Below are 17,465 nucleotides of genomic sequence, written 5' to 3'. Positions count from 1 at the left end.
GCCCTTACTGTAAACCATGTATTCACTTTCTAAAGTGTTGTGTTAAGTGAAGAACTGTTATACTACATGTCTGCACTGCAGTGTAAACATCATTACTGTGAACCCTGCAATCTGCCTCCATTTACCGCAGTGACCCTACAATTAAGGCTTACTGTGATGTAGGATATATCATTTGGCTGAAGCAAATCAATTATCATCAGCAGGGTCAGCATTCGTTTGGTCATCTGTTCTCTCAGAGAGGAGCTGCTGCCGGGAACTCAAGCATCATTATAAAGGTTTTATAACATTGAGTTGAGATGTACAACTTGTCCACTGCCCGTCTACCCTTTTTTAAAAAATATTTTAATAAATATTCCATTGAATATGTTTTAAATGTTTTACAATTAAAATGTCACATGTATGTTCATTAGTGCTGTGTTGACCTGTGTTGACCTTGCACTAATGAATTTATGTCATCATTTATGTCATTTTAATTATATATATAATTAAAATGACATAAATAAGTTCAAGTAGCTTTATTGTCATTGTATTTAGTGTCAAACAAAGATAGAATGAAAAAAAATAAAGAATAATACCTAACAATTAGTGGGGAAAATAAATAAGAAAGTCAAACAAACAAAAAGGAAATGACCTGTGAAAAGTTCTTAAAAATCAAATAATTTTAAAACATCATTTTAAATATTTAATTTGGAAAATTATGTATGCCGTTTTCCCCTACTTTTTTAAAAAATAATTTTCAAAATCTTTTAATTTCGTGCAGTTTGTGCCATCAGTGTCATCAGTTTGTTGTTAGTATGTACGCTGAAAGGAGATCCTACACAGTGATGTTTTAGACGTGTGTGAGCATTTCAACAAAGTTTTGAAGAAGAAAAAGGTTGAAGAGGAGCAGCACTGCACCTGATCAGCAGATGAGGAGGAAACATGTTCTAATGGGGGAGTCCTGTATTAACTCTCTGTAAGACCAGAGTGTCTGCAGATCCTCAAAGGTCTTAAATGTCTTAAACTCTGTAGCATAAGCATTAGACCTTAAAAATCATTAAATCATCTTAAATTTGAATTTATGAGGTCTTTACTCTTTGAAACTCAAGCAAACTGGCTTGATTTCTTTCAAAAACATGAAACAGTGACGAGCAACTTAACAAGAAGTGTAAAAAGTTGTGGAAAAATAAAAAAATGGGGTTTTTTTTCTGTAACATAATTTTAATTATATAATTCAGATAATTATAAATGTATTTTTCTGAAAAACTGAAGAAAACTGATGTCAATCCAGGTGTTGAAGGGTTAACTGCCACAAACATTTTACCTTATTTAATTTATTCATCTTTAAAATTATTTTTGTCAGAATATAGCTCTTTGGCCTAAAATATCACATCAAACCTTCCACTGAACCTAATAAAGCCAAATCCACTTACCTTTGCACTTACCTGCACTGCTTGAATAAGGAAAAAATTATTTGTTCGAAAATTTAGTCTTAAATTTGGTTAGAATTTACCATGAAAAGATCTTAAACAACATTACATTTAAATGTCTGATACCTGAAAACATACAAACACATATTTCCAGGTATGTCCTTTGACTACTGAGGCAGTAAAAACTTATATTTGTTAAAAGGTTTCTACACATTAAACATATTTCTACAAAAATGTTTACAATTTGCCTGAAAGTTGATACATTTCTTCTCATAGTATTTAATTTTAAGAGTTGTCACAGCGCAACTCATTGTGCTGTAGAACAGTGCAACCTAGTGGAGCTTCAGCAGACCTCATCAGCAGCTTTTTTTTGACAAAGTGAACATGTACAAAATATCAACCCTAAATTGAAGCTTTTTTCTTATTTTTGCACAAGGAATGAAAGTAAGATGCCCTGAAAAGCATTATGTTTTGTGATGTTAATTTCTCTACAATGACTGCACACTTATTCTAAAACTGGTTTTGATATCATTTGAAATAATTGTTTTATCTATGCACCTCTTGTCTGCACTTTTGCTGTTTTTAATGGTGATTTTTTTTATATTAATTTTTAAAAAATCAGGAATTGATTTTACATTTTATACCTTATCTTTTCACTCTTTTTTCACTCTCTATTTTAAATCTGTATCTTTTATAATGTTTTTATATTTAAATACAAAAGACTTGAGATCACTAAAAGTAGGCGTGGAAATAAAGTGGACATACCGATAGTTGCATCGGTTATCGGTTATCATCAGTTGTTTATATATTGCTGTTTATACTTGGCCAAGAATGCAATATTGGGCATCTCTGCTTTACCATAATGATATTATTGTGATTTCTATAAAAAAGAAAAAATATATTTTAATCAATAATAATAATAATAATAATAATAAAATACAAATTTAGGGAGGAGCAAAGAGAAGGGCTGTAAGCATAACTGTACAAAAACATACAAAAATGAAAACAGTTACATGTAAAGGATGGTAAAAAGGTAACTAGATGGCGATGGAGGAAGGAGACAAAGCAAGAATGTAAATAAAAGTGAATTATTTAAGAGGGACTGAATTATTTACAATCATATGTGTATTATTCACATGATATCAACTTTTCGATTTTAATTACAGTTATCATCAATACCATAGATCTCCTACTATTGTACAATGTAATGTGCTGTGACCTCCCTCACCATCAACCCTGTTTATGGCACTGATCCCTGAAACAAATCATGCCTCCTCACATCCATTTAGATAAACTATACTGCGGACTATATGAAGGATATATTTTACTGACACCGTGTGATGTCTGTTGCGTTACACCTTTTGTGGTTGGTGAGCAGTATCCATCATGCATATACAGCTTCAATAACCATTCAATCCAACACACGGCTCTGAGTGAATAGATTTATTGGGGTGGGCGAGAAAGGAAGAGAAAAGACGAAGGAGAGAAAAAGCTGAGCACATATGAAGGTCAATAATGATCAGTGATATTGACCAGCGACTTGGAAATGGAAACATAAAGTCACCGGGCTGCTGGAAAGAATGGAGGCAGAGGAGGCAAGTGCATCCTGACTCATGGCCCTGTTCCATTTTCTGTAGTAAATCAGCTCAACAAATTGCATCTGTTATAAATGCACAATACAAACTGTCTCAGCTTAGATACTAAATGATGACATAATGTAAAACTTACTATTTGTTTAAACCACTATCATATTATATCAGGGACAGGCATCTGTATGGGGTGGAATTTTATTTTCTTTGATAAAACTGTTGCTCAGCAAAGATGGAAATACAATCAGATTAATTTTTTTAATCCTTTGAGACCTTGGCAAGTTTGCTTTATTGAAGTAATTGATCTTATTTTATTAGGGTAATGAGCAACAAAAGACAAAATGACTCAGAGGTTAGCAAGAAATCTGTGAAAAGTACAAGAAAAGAACGGGGGGGACTGACCTAAAAAAAGTAAAACAAAACAAAAAAAAAACAAAACAGGGAACCTAGGGAAAAAATTGTCAAAATTATCATTTTTCTGTAAAATAATTTTAAATAAACATTAATAATTATTCTGAATATAGTTCATGGACATTGTTCCTTTGCTTAAAAAAACTTCTACATCTACTTATCTCTTTTTTGCATCTTTGTTGCTTACTATGCTGATAATACAGTCTTCTTTGGTGCTCATGGTTTCAGTAAAATGAACTGAATGATTGAATTCATGATATATATGTATATATATATATATATATATATATATATATATATATAGAAAGAGAGAGAGAGAGAGAGAGAGAGAGAGAGACCGTCTCGCTTTGCTTTGGTCTTGGTCTTGACTCTGTCTCAGCCCCTTAAAATCTTGGTCTTGTCTCAGTTTTAGCACATCACCACACTCTGGTCTCGGGCTTGGTCTTGGTATGTAGTCTTAGTATGGTCTTGACTACAACAATAAATTTTGCCACCAAGAGCGAGAGAGAAAATGTTTGGAGGACCACCCAGCACCCTAAGTTGAGTATCACTTTTACAGACTGCACACATTAATGTCAAATAGTCTACGCTGTGTTTAGTTTTTGATTGTTTCCATTGTCTCAGTAGTTGCGAGACAGCTTGTTGCTCCTCTTCCTTCCGTGTTTCTAATCTCTCCATAAAGTTTGGAGCTATCAGTAATTTGAGGAGTGGTGGCTCAAATTCCTAGCGAGCTCCAGATGAAGGGTTATTGAGCGACCCCTGTGCGCTTTGAGCCATGGAGAGCTTGACCCTTCCATCCTGTAGATGATTAACCTCCGGGGATTGTCGACCAAATCGCCGCACGCGCAATCAATGGCTTCACAACTGTCACACACTGACCACTTCCACTAATGACCACCAGCTAATTAGCAGCTTCCCACTGCAAGGGCATCAACTCCTCAATAATTTATTTTGCCTTATTTTTATTCTGAGGGGTATAATGACCGTGTCCTGCGGATCATGTCGACCAGTCACCCTGCGATTGTTCCTGCTGCTCTGGCTTTACTCCTGCAAACTCAGTTCAATCTGACTTCATCCAAGATTTACAACTGGAGATCAATGCTGACAGTAATTGTTTTATCCTGTTATATAAATGACCATTCACCTGCTGATTTCACACTCCACTCCTCCACTTTACACGCACACAAAACAATATATTTTCCACTCTTACAACTTTAATTACACTTGACTCCAATTACAAAATTAGCTGGCTAAGTTGAGTTTCCTCAACAAAACGGGATCAAATCTTCCTATACTGAACACCTGATCAGCATGATAGTTTATATCTGACCTTGGAGACAGTGGTTTCACAGAAATGTCCAAGAAAAGAAAGAAAAATATTAATGTTTAGTGTGTAGTACTCAACTTGCTTTGCAAGGGGGCCACTTTTACAAAATTATCAGGATACCACGGGCCAGTTAACCCTTTAAACCAAGGGTAACATTCATTCATTGTCCGTAACTGCTTGTCCTCACAAAGGTTGCAGGGGGATCTGGAGCCCATCCCAGCTGCCATTGGGCGAGAGGCGGGGTAAACCCTAAACAAGTTGCCAAATTATCGCAGGGTCGACACATATACATACCTGCAAACTTGTAATAGGTGAAAAAGGTGACAAATACCCAATCCCTGAACGATCTTGGTGGGTCCGGCTATTGCGTAGATCAGTAAGTAACAAAACCTACATATGTTTCAATACTACAGTGTTTTTGTAATAACTGTGAAATATAAGGTGTTCTATGTTGGTCCGCCAAGCAGCAGTGTTAAATCTGGCGTTGCTGGTTGAGAGTTTAACCCATAGAGGAAGAAAAAGTATGAGCTACTGTTGAATATGCTGTAACCAAGCTACATAATGAGCTGTCGGAGCTTAAATAAAGCTTTCTGCGTTCATGAAGAAGTCTCACCTTAGGTTACTCCAGTATTATGTTGCCCTTATCATATCACTGATGTCAGGGGTTTCTGTTTCAAATTGGGATTGTTACGGCTTCTTGCTTTGGACATTATTCAGGCTGTTTCAGTAGCTGCCGCTAACCACATCTTGAAGCTCAAGATGTCACATCAAATATGTCATATTGAGAAAATCACAACCCTAACCTTTTCTACTTGTCTCACGCCATCTAGTCTGGGCAATGCAGGCTGGCCACTGACCCCCTCTCTAGCTCAACTTTTGCTGATAACACTTTCTCCATCTTAACTTTTGAGCAAAGCTTTATTCTTTGATGTCAAATAGAAACAAGTTGACACTTTGTTGACAACTTTTTGTTGACACTACATTTGTTTTTTGTTACATCAACATTAACAGTTTTAAAAGGTGAAAATCTGAAATAATTATTAAAATAATACCATGAATATTCTTTCAAACTCAAACATGTTAATACATTGAGCTGTGTGCTGTAGCAGTAACAGCATGGGAGGGATGAAGTGTGACTGCTGTGTTTGACTGCCCTCTAGTGGCTCTGAGTGTCCTTAAACAAACAGCTTCAGGGTCATCATTTCTTATGAGAGCGAAACCATCAGTTAATGTCATAATGTCCTATGTTTATAAATAGATGAAGCTATGATTGGTATGAATCTTTAACTGCATGTTGTAATAAGTACAGATGAAATACAATATTGCTCAAGTTAGTTTACCATCTAGTCAATCTTCCAACTTCATGTTGGGCAGCATTGGTCAATATATATATATATATATATATATACATATATACATATATCATGTTAAATTTTGGGGTATTTTCACTTTTTGTAGAGATATGTGATTTTTTTTAGTCTTTGTTTCTCCATTTCTTGTTTTTTTTTTAGACTCTTTAGAGTCACTTTAGACACTTTAGATGTGTTCATGTGGGACTGTTTATCCATCTGACACTAATGACCTACATAAGCCTACCTCATAAATTAGGGAAACTGAGGCCATTTGCTTCATGTGCCACTCCAGCCTTTAATATTCTAATTATGTTCTTCTCACTGTCACTGTCTGCATGAATTTTAAATAAGTACTGTAAATCATGTTAAAATACATAATGCACCTTTAAGCATCATTGATTTTATAGAGTGTTGTTTACTTCTCAAAAATCATAAAAACGTTAATCACTACAGACCTTTTTTTTCAGTGAAAACACAATCACTGTCAACAGTGCTTTGTCACAGCACACAGTTTGTCTTGTTATAATAGGACAATCACAGGCTGGTGAGGTCACAGCCAGACCCATAAGTTTCCCTTTGTTCCCTCCCCTGCGTGCTCCTGTCTGTCTGTGGGCGTGGCACTCCTCAACTCTCTCCTGGCTCCTGATTCCTGCTGATTATTCACACCTGCCTCCCATCAGGCTTCACTACATCTAGCCCGGTCATTCACCGTCTCCTCGCCACATCATTCATTTAGCTGTAGTGGTGGTTACTCGTCCACGTCTGCTCTTTGTCTTGTAGTTTTTGTGCTGCTTGAATGTTTCTCGCCCCGCTCTGAGATCATCTTCACGGCTCAGCCTCCTCATCTGCCTGCCTGGCCTTTGTTTAAAATTCCCTCTGCCTTTCCAACTAAAGAAAACCTTAAGAAATGCCTTTAATTCTCCTCCTCACCTGAGTCTTTGTCCCTAAATGACACACCATGACACGTGTTAATGATGACCTTCAGGATGGCTCATCAGCCATGACAATGGCTGCCTTTGAATAGCCCTTTTTGCTTAGGAAGGTTCCTAACTGAGTGAAATGACCTGAAAGTATCTGAGCGGCTGCCATTAAGAGCTGTTCAAATTTTTAGAATATTAAGGAAAGGTGCTTGAATGTGTTTTTTCTAATCTCCTTTAGCATAGGATACACTGGAGCATCCTTTACCAAAGGAAAGGAGGGCATTCTTCCAAATATGTCCAAATATGAGTCACAGACACATGTATGACACATATCCCACAACTTTATTGAATGTCAAACAGTATAAAATTGCCACAGCAGCCTGTGAAGGAAGACTGTTGGTTTATGTTGCCTGTTTGTTTACATGGGCTACTGTATAAATCCTGCAAGTATCCCAATTAAAAAAGTGACAGGAATGAAGGACAACAGAAAAAAAGGCTTCAAAACATGATTTTGTCTGACTGCAGTGATGCTGAAGGACAGCATCAGATAATAACACTGCCGCTAAACATGTAATATAAAGAATGTGAGTGCACTTAGAGAGCAGGCGGATGAGGAGTTCACTTGTAAGAGTTCGCTTCCCTTGTGGATGTGTGTGGGTTTTTTTCTACACCTTACAAAGTGCCTCAACCGTCTGCTGCTTCATCATTTGTTGACATCACCATAAAGGCATCCTGGAGCTGAACAACTGATGCAGAGGGATACCTAAAACGTCATAAGGTAGGAGGGACACTGACAGAGTGTCCCTCCTACCTTATGACGTTTGACCATGTAATGAGAAAGTGTTGTTGAAATAGTCAATCAACGCCCAACCACATTATCTAGGTGTGTTAGTCCGACTTCGAGAAATTTCAGCTTAGTCGGACTGACATGTTTACATGTATTTTAAAGTCCACTTTTAGTCACACGATAATTTGACTTTTTCTAACATCATGTCAATGCACTGACACACTTATAGAATCATGAAGTAAACAACAGGAGTGTGGTGGTTAGCAGAGACACTGACAGGAAATAGTCTGGTTCCAGACCTCTGAATTAGTGCTCACATCTACCCATTCACACTGGTTAGTCCAATACCAGCTCAGCGGTGGTGTAAAGGACATGTAAAGGCACAGCAGGACACTCAGAGGTCTGCAGAGATCTGCAGCATGTATGGCTGAAAGTCCGCAATGATGCTAAAGAGTCAGCATGGATCAAACCTCTGGGGAAGGTTTCCAGCACCTCACTGAATCCACGCCCTGAACAGATACTGAGGTACGGATGAAACAGGATCTGTAAGCAGCTAGATTGTGACTTTAGACTGAAGCTGGATTCAAATCCTTTGTCACAGTGGAGCTAATATAAACGATGTTGTGAGAAACCCGATGAACAAATAACCTACACGACCTTGGTTATATTCTGAGATGAGATATGAGAGAGATCAGCACAGTTGTTGGTATTGGCATTCAAAGTTGAAACTTGTCCCATAGCGAAGCAGTTAACCCTTTAAAGCCCGGTTCAATATCAGTTTTCATGCACTTCGTTCAGACACCTCTAAGAAGCTGTTTAATCCTTTGAAACCCAAGCAAATTGGTTTGACTTCTTTCAAAAACAGGGGGGACCGACTTGGCAAGAAATGTCCCACAAATTGCAAGGAATTAGTTAAAGGCGGTGAAGAAAATGACCTCAAAATTAGTTTGTAAAAAGGGGGAACACTTGTTAATAATATCAAAAACTAAAGAAAAATGTCCAGAAAAATACCTTTATAATCATCATGATTATAGGCTATATTTATAATTGACAAGTTTATTGCTATTTTTTGGGCTGTTAAGTTGCTCTTTACCTTTTCCCCATGTTTTTGAGAGAAATCAAACCAATTTGCTCAGGTTTCAAGGGGTTTAGTTTTTCTAGCAGGAGATTTCCTGACATCAACATCTCTGGACCTAAATCTAATTCAAACAACAGACACTATAAACAAATATATACAGAACAGAGCCAACAAACAAACCATAGTGCAACAGTGGAAGCCCAAATACAAGGATTATTGCTTCTACTTATGTTCTCATGGTGGTGTGCTGATGTGTGCTTTAGCTCCAGTCAAGGCCTAGTGCCACTATGCACCACTATGTTATTTTTATCACTAAATCACACGAGGAGAGAGGAAACAAGGCAATGAGATGTCTTCTTCTGATGACATCTGCTTCTGATGGTGGTGATCACAGATGGATCAGCTTTCAGTTGGCAGTTGTAGAAACATTATTTTCATCTTTATTTATTGATCTTTCTCACTGTTAATTGATTATTTAACCCTTAGGGAGTGCTTGGTGCATTTTAAGTGCTTTTCATTCTTCATTTTTTTGTTCATTTTGGCTGTGTTCATGCATATGGCATATATGTAGTCCAGATTGCGTATTTAGTTGAATCAGTGAATTTCCAGCACAGCTCCTACAATAACTCTAAAATAAACTGTAGAAACTAAATTGTTACATTCTGACTGGTGAGGAGGTAAAAAAATATGCCACAGAAACCCATTCAAACTGACATTTTTGATCCCACAGCCATCAAAGCATAAAAACATACATTGTATTATTTCTGGGTGTCATTTTGGGCTTTTGACTTGGAATTTCTCATTTTCTCTATTTTCCACCTGATGGCATCATTTTTACCATGTTTGGCATATGGAGAAAATACATGCTATTTCCACTAGGAGCACTGTCGCAATCAATGTTGCTGCTAATCACGGACATATCTCAAGGTGTGATCATCCAAAAGAATCTACTTTGCATGTTTTATATTGAAAATAAATATATATATATTTTTTTTTATCTAAAAGAGCAGTGGCATCATGACGAAAACCTGGCATTTAAAGGGCTAAATTTTGAAACTTTGATATTTATAATTAGGACTGATATTGATTAAAAAATGAACTCAATAAAAGTTGAAAATAATGTTAATGTATAATATTTTTAATAACCCAAATTGTGATTATGGTGTCTTTTCAACGATGTAAATTATTTATGAGGCTAAATGTTTCATGGAAAAGTGAATGATGTAAAGATCTTGGACTCTATTGTGGGACAAACATTACATTTTGGTTTGAATGAAATCATGTTGACAATATTTTAAATGTCCAATAATGTTAGAATTTCACACTGTGTGGTTTATGGACTGCCGTTTTGAAGCCTCAAGTCTGGTTGGCCCTTAAATGTGCGTAACTTTGGGCATTAATAAAATGTAAACTGGTCAATTTTATAAAAATTCACCCCCTGTGTATTTTTCCTGAATGTTGAAATTAGCTATTGAGACCTATGTGTTTCTTGTACCAGGCTGTAAACATGTTTATCTCTGCTGTAAAGTTGAGCATTTTAACATGGAGGTCTATGGGGATTGACTCTGATTTGGAGCCAGCCTTTAGTTGATATTAGAGGAACTGCAATTGTGGGGGTTGAGCGTTGCATACTCTAATTGATGTTGGACTGTGGTCAGAGACACATTGAAAAGAAGCACAAACATTAAAAACGACTGGACCAGGACGTGAAGACAGACAGCAGTACGTGTGTTCAAGGTCCTGGCTGCCATGTAAGCTTTACTCTACAACTCTGTAGATTGTCTTGGTGCATCATTCACATGCACATTTCTGAATGCCAGCCAGACCAACTCTAAAAATACTACCAAATATTTACACAGACAGACTGTCCACCTGTCTCAGTTCTCAATCTCATTGAAATACTCTGAGAAGCCTGAGTATGGAGTGATGTCACCAGGATCTGAAAAAGAGGACAAGACAACACAGATTAGAGCTGCACTCATTAAACAATGCATTTAGTATTAACATAGTTAAACAGCTGTTTTTAGAGTGAAATATGACTGTGTATCATACTGACCTTCACATGGTCCCCTTTTAAAATGAATGTCATCAATTGCAATATCACTTCGTAGTGTCGGGCCTCGGATGGCTTCAAATATAATCTGCGGGAAAAACAAGGAGCAATGTCACAATCTGTGTTGCTGCAAATCATTGATTTTTTTTATAATTATAAAAAACTACTTTGCATGTAGTATATTGAAAATAATTCATTTTTTGTGGGGGTTTTTTTCCATTTAAAAATTTAAAAATATTTTACGTAGGGAGAACATACGTGGTATTTCCACTAGGTGCACTGTCACAGTCAGTGTTGCTGCAAATCCCAGGCTGTGATTTTAAAAAAAATCCACTTTGCATGTATTATAGTGAAAATAATTTTTCATCTAAAAATATAGTGGGATTGTGCCAAAAACCTGGCATTTAAAGGGTAACAATTCTGAAAATTAATTTGATATTTATGATTAGGATCTGATGTTAGTTTAAAAAATTAACTCAGTGACAGTAAAAAAAATAATATTAATGTATAATTTAAAAAGAACATTTTGTGCACAAAGTGATATGAGAGTGTTTAAAATTAAAGCGGGCTGTTTGATGATTTTAATTTTGAGGCCAGTTCAAATATCTTTAGCAATTTTATTGCTGTAAGCAACATATATTTATGATTTTAAATTGAAGTTTTTTGTGGCTTATGCCAACAAAATTGTTACATTTGTTGTTTTTTATGGGGGAGCTGTTGTGGTCAGAGATTCAGAGAGATCCAAAATCAAGGCCCAGGCGTCCTTGCTAATCAGGATCTATAGGGTGCACCTGTGACGTTCTCAGCTGCTGGTGATGAGCCTGCTGGGAGGTTCTATAGGGAGGTTGGCTTTTCCCTGCTTAGTTGGTTGTTAGTCTCCAGAGAGTCAACACCTTCATTTGGCTCTGTGTTTTTGGTTTTGGGTGGAAATCTGAGTTGAGTGTGTGCTGGAAGTGTGATTCTTCTTTTGGCCATTCATTTTGGGGGGAGTTTTATTCCCACACCACCTTTTAGAAACCAAAGGGCCACATTCTGCCTTCACCCTAATGTACATGTGCAGTGTTTTGTTAGTTTTCCAAATCTTGACCCATGTCCTTCAGGTTTTGTTTTCTGGGGAAACGTAACAATACGAGCAAACACACCGAAAAGAAAAAAATGAGAGGAAAATATGCCAGCATTGCTTAAACATGCATTGTCATCGTTTGTGGTACTTCATATATTATATATAAATATGACTTTGCAAGAAATGTGACCATAATGTAGAACTCAGCTGGCTTGTTGCACCATGCAGTCTGCATTAGCTGGATTCTTTTGATGATAAGTAGAGACAGAGCCAGGCTCTGTTTGACTGGCTGCTCAACAAACCCTGCAGCCTCAGTCAGAGCTAACAGGGAACTACAAACATGGTTATCAGCTGTCTCAGTTAACTCAGGCTTTCTGCTTCAGACTCTGATCACATTCACAGAAAACGAGTCAAGCGACCCATTCAGAGCCATATTTGACACTTGATCGATCACGTGCTGCTTATCTTTGCCTTTGAAGAATATTAAAATGCATTACAGCACAAAGCAACACTGTTGCTTCAATTAACGCGAGAGCTGACAGAAAACAATGTATAGTGAATGCACAAGTAATATAGGTTATATATTTAGGCTCATTCTGCAGCTCAGAAACTTTACCTGATGTCGGACATCACAGTGGTAGTCTACCATGGCCCTCATCCAGCTGACGCTCTGCTCGCCGCGGCGTCTCCACAGCAGCGTGTCCCGCTCTCTGCTGCTGTGGCGCAGGAGCACGCTCAGTATGCCAGTGCCGGATCCGTACATGTGGAAGTAGAAGATCAGACACTGAGGGGACGAGGAGCCCCGCAGGTCAGAGGTCAGCAGTCGAGCTTTGTGACCTGGACGCATGAGTGACGCCTCTATGTACATGAAATAACCTGGAGGAGGCACAGAAATAACACAGCGAACAGTATGAGACTTTATGGATGTCAGAAGAGACATGTTGTTGGTGCAGCTGTAAAAATATAACACACAAAGAAGAACAGAAAACTGTGTAAATAAGAACAAATAACAGACAACTACTTAAATATTTAGACATGCTCGGCAGAATGATATTAATAAGTGATTGTAAGTCTGAGCTCCTGAGGCGAAAATCTTCTACAGCGGGACAAGTCATCAATCTTTAATCATAGCTAAGCTTCCTCGCAGCCGTCATGTGGGGGCGTGACCTCTGAATGAATGAATAAAACAATGAATGAGGAAATGACTCACCCACCCCAGTAGTGTGGTCTCCTCTGGGTCCTGTATAGGAGGTGGGGGTGCGTCCTCGCATTCGCAGCCAGTCAGCTTTGTCTCCCCTCTTATCCTGGATGTAGCCGCAGACTCCGCTCTCAAAGTTACACTGGCCTGGGAGGGAGCCTGTGGAGCAGACAGTATGTAAAGCAGATGAGCAAAGACACTGAAGGCTAGATTTACTGAGAAAATGGCTCAGTGCAATAGACAGGTTCCATTAACGCTCAAATTGTGCAAATTGAGACTGCGAATATAAAATAATGGAAAATTTCAGTGCAGCAGAAATGCAAAAAGCATTAAGACAGTGTCAACAGTTGATAGTAAAAAAATGATATATTTCGTTATTTTGTTCATAGTAGATAGCATTTACTTTTAGTAGTTGCACATTTTAGTATAGTTGACCTGTTATGCCATGCACAAGCATTTTAAACTTGCGCTTTAAAGCAATTCCCTTTGCATCATCTTAAGCCCTTATTCACTAAGACAACAGCTCCATAAAGCTAGCCAGTTAAGCAAATATCAATTAATTATATTTTTTAAGCTTAGAAACAAATTAAAACATCAGCTACATACCTGATGCACATTCTATGTGCTTTGTTCTGCCACTGAAGCACTAAGTAGCTCTGTGCTATTTGCTTTTGATAAAACTTCAAACACAAAAAAACAACCTTTTTACCTCTAGCATCTGTGTTTGTTGCATTTTTCTGACCAGAGCACTTGAGTGCGTGTGTGATAATTACCATTGCGCTGAAGTGGAAGAGTTTTGAAGTTTGTGTGTTGAAAAGTTGCTGTGCTTTTATCTTTGTTTTCGAGCCTGTTTGCTTGTGAGCATCTGAATATTCTCCTTTGTAACAAACCCCTGAACTGTCACTGTGTCGTTGCCTTGCACACATCAGCCTGTTTTGTCTGTTTAAGGTTATGCCATTAAACAATCAAGTACCATCATGTCTCAGTGAGAACATGCTGTCCACTGAAACACAGGACTTATTTACGGACTTGCTTTGATGTTTTTACTTGCTTTGTTTTAATTGTAGTCACCCAATAAACATACTGAATCCTTTAAACATGTGGTGCATTTCTGTTTTATATACTGAACAGTATCTTCTGCACCTGAGGTTCAGGCCTCCCTGTGTCTTTGTCTCTGTATAGCGATGACATGGAGTCACAAAAATTGGGGTGGAAATGTGAAACTAAACTTCTTACCATTCTTTCCATTCAAGATTCTTGGAACCTTGATGTTCTCTAGCAAACCAGCCCACTTTATACAACACATACAAGCAACTGCCATGTGGTGATGTTGTCATGTGGTGACTGTCTTTGCCCTGCTGTTAGATAATTATTTATAGACCTCCAAGGTTGCTGAATTTCACTGAGGGCCCACACACAGTCTGTGACTCATGCTGGATGTGGTTATTAGCACACGTGCTGATATTTCTAGTACTGTCAGGGTCATAGGACTTTCTGAACCTTTCTTTGTTTTCTTAAATTTGTCGGATTCCTAACCTTTTATGGAGTCTGTGTCCATGACAATAAAGTTACTGGGAACATCACTCTCTGTTGATTCCCTCTTTGATCATTTTGACTGAAAACTCTGAGTTATTGACACCATTACACCTGAAATGCTTACAAGACTGGCTTGAGGCCTGGTATTTAGCTGGGCCAAATTGTCAGTGCCAAGCCCTAGCAATATCTGTAACTGAAGCAGCATACCATTTGTAAGTATAGTATAAGGCTAGAACCAAGGCTTAAATTTTGATATTTAAGGGCAATCTGGGTCCAGTCCAGACTTGCTGTGTTTTTATGTTTTCCAAAAGCTTGTCTATAACATCTCCATACCTCTGCCCTCTCCTCCCCTGAACACTTTTCCTCCTTGCCTCCATTCTTCTTCCTTCTCATCCATCTCTCCACAAGGTCTCCTGTCCTCTTTCACACCTATGTTCAACCCATGTCCCCGCTCTGTCTTTAAGGGTAAACAAACACTAATTTTATGCATCAGTGTATTTTCTCTAATAATGGTTGGGGGGTCACCATGAACAAGTAAAAGGTTCAAATTTGTGTCCTGCAACTTCACAACTGAGCTCTCTTTTGCCGTGTAGGGTTCCACTACCCAATAATAGTACTTGCACATGAATAGCGCAAATTTAAGGGGGCCATAGGAAGGACAGCATCCCAAAGAGTCATAGAGCTCCCCTGGTACAACCCATACCATTGCCAAAGTTTGTTAGTGGAGATTCCATGGTTGTGTGCTTGATTTCATGCATTTAGAAATTGTTTGGGAGAGGTGTCCAGATATTTCTGGCCATATAATGTACTATAACCTTATAATTGCTTAGATTTCATTAGATCAAACGCAGTTTTTGGTACAATTTATGGTTAACTTTTTTATTCTGCAATAGCCAGTCAGTGTATTTATCAGTAATTATCTCTTTATAAAGTAGACTTTATTGTTACTGGATTTGAATTGTCCTCTCACACACAAAAGATATTGACATATCTGACTGATATCAGCCTCACTGTTTACTGTTCACTCTCCTACAGACATATCAGAGGTGTATTAAGTGACTGCTAATGCTAACAAATCATATCCTACTGCTGGCGCTTCACATTAAAAATCTCAGCTAACACACAGGAACCCACTGGCAGGAACTGATACTTCTGCTGGTTCCACCCCGTTTAGAGAATTGGCAGATCTAGCAGTAGATTTTCTTGTTTTGCAATGAACTGATCTAAGAAAAGAATACAGTATTTTTGTCTCATGTTGGGTATCAGCGATAATTGCCAGTGTATGCGTTAGCGATTCTTTTACCTGCTGTCATTTGACAGTCCCCCAGACTCACAGTGATGTCATCGATGGCTGCCAGGCCACATTCCCAGAAGTTCTTACAAATGCTGACAAATACTACCTGAGAAACAAAGAAAAAGACTGAATACTGCCATGCATCCATCCATCTATCCATCTTCATCCATCCATCAGTCACTCAAAAGCATCGACCTCCACAGACATCACCCTCTAATGCTTGATACCTTGGACAGCATGGGCTTCATGTAAGTGATCTCCACCTCAGTCCATACAGCCTTAGAAGTGTCAGTCAGGCTCCACACCTTCTCCTGGGCCACATTGTTCTCATCATAAATGTACAGAACCAGGGCATTGTCCACTTTCCTAAAGCCATGAAGCAGGTAGTAGAACCTCAGACAGTACTTGTGGTTCCCCGGCAAAAAGGGACCATGAAGCCGACCCACGTAGCCAGGTCTCGAAGTGACCCGAGTGTCTGCCAGGAGGAAACAGCCTAAAAAGATAACACAAAGAACACTAGTAAGAACAACAGAGGTATTTTAGTACAACTACACTCTGTTTAACTGCAATGGTGCACGGAGCGTCCTGACCATCATGAGCCAGCAAGTGAGGAAACAGTCTTGTCTCGATGAAGAGTTGCAAGGAGCACATGGTATAAGAGTAGAAAAACTTCCACAAAATTCACAGTTCATTAAAACACTGACATGTTATGGAGAAAGCTGTGGTTCAGGACTTAGAGCAGTCATCTTCCAATCGGGTGTCGGTTGTTCGATTCCTGGTTCTTGCAGTCTACATGTTGAACTGTCCATGTGCAAGATAGTGGACCCCAAAAGCTGTGCCATCAGGCTGAGAATGTTTTTGAATGTTTATCTGATGAGCAGGTTGAACACAAGCCCCCATGAACATCATTGAACATCATCTTTAAAGCCACTCTGACAAAGTGGCCAAACCATCGATTTACAACATTTAGGTCCGTCAAGTGATGCCATTGCGCCCAAAAAGGCTTTTTCCCAAATACTTCATTCTTATTATGTTTCGCAACCTCACTTTTCACTATTGGTATTTGACCTTGTCCAATAAAATTTCACAAGTCTAGAAGAGCTGCACAAATGAATATTTTTAACCCAATTCAAGTTAGCAAGATCCAGGATCTGATTAACTGTATCTAGTTTTCTCAATACATCCTGGATGGCACCTTGTGTGGTAGCCTTGGTCACCAGTGTAATAATTTGTGTGTGAAAGGGTGACGTGTGTGTTTTTAAGTGTTTTAAGTGGATGCTTAGACTAGAAAAGTGCTATATGAATACCTTTACCAATGCAGTCTGTTCGATGTAGCATGCAATATACAGTATGTAAAACCCGGGGTTATGAGGGATTCCACCACCCCTCCCGCCAATGTGATGATCCACCACATAAACTATTCTGAATGGTCTCAATTCTATTTTCCC

At 38.2% G+C, this 17,465-nt stretch overlaps 1 protein-coding gene across 1 annotated transcript in view; it reads right to left on the bottom strand.

The window, feature by feature from the left end:
* Window positions 1-7,331: 7,331 nt before the first annotated feature.
* The window catches only part of mamdc2a (MAM domain containing 2a), a 44,384-nt gene continuing 34,250 nt past the window's right edge, over window positions 7,332-17,465 (bottom strand). Inside the window, exons 9-14 of the mRNA XM_042488492.2 lie at window positions 16,245-16,510; window positions 16,027-16,123; window positions 13,200-13,346; window positions 12,606-12,865; window positions 10,930-11,014; window positions 7,332-10,812 (exon numbers count right to left, since the gene is read on the bottom strand). Coding sequence (XP_042344426.1) covers window positions 10,751-10,812; window positions 10,930-11,014; window positions 12,606-12,865; window positions 13,200-13,346; window positions 16,027-16,123; window positions 16,245-16,510 — 917 coding nt within the window. The 3' untranslated portion in view covers window positions 7,332-10,750. The remainder of the gene's footprint in view (window positions 10,813-10,929; window positions 11,015-12,605; window positions 12,866-13,199; window positions 13,347-16,026; window positions 16,124-16,244; window positions 16,511-17,465) is intronic.

Source organism: Plectropomus leopardus, chromosome 4, assembly GCF_026936395.1.
Source record: "Plectropomus leopardus strain MGB_pleo_1.0 chromosome 4, ASM2693639v1, whole genome shotgun sequence".
Taxonomy (NCBI): domain Eukaryota; kingdom Metazoa; phylum Chordata; class Actinopteri; order Perciformes; family Serranidae; genus Plectropomus; species Plectropomus leopardus.
The sequence above is the reverse complement of the archived record's forward strand: the minus strand, read 5'-3'. Positions and strand labels throughout refer to the sequence as shown.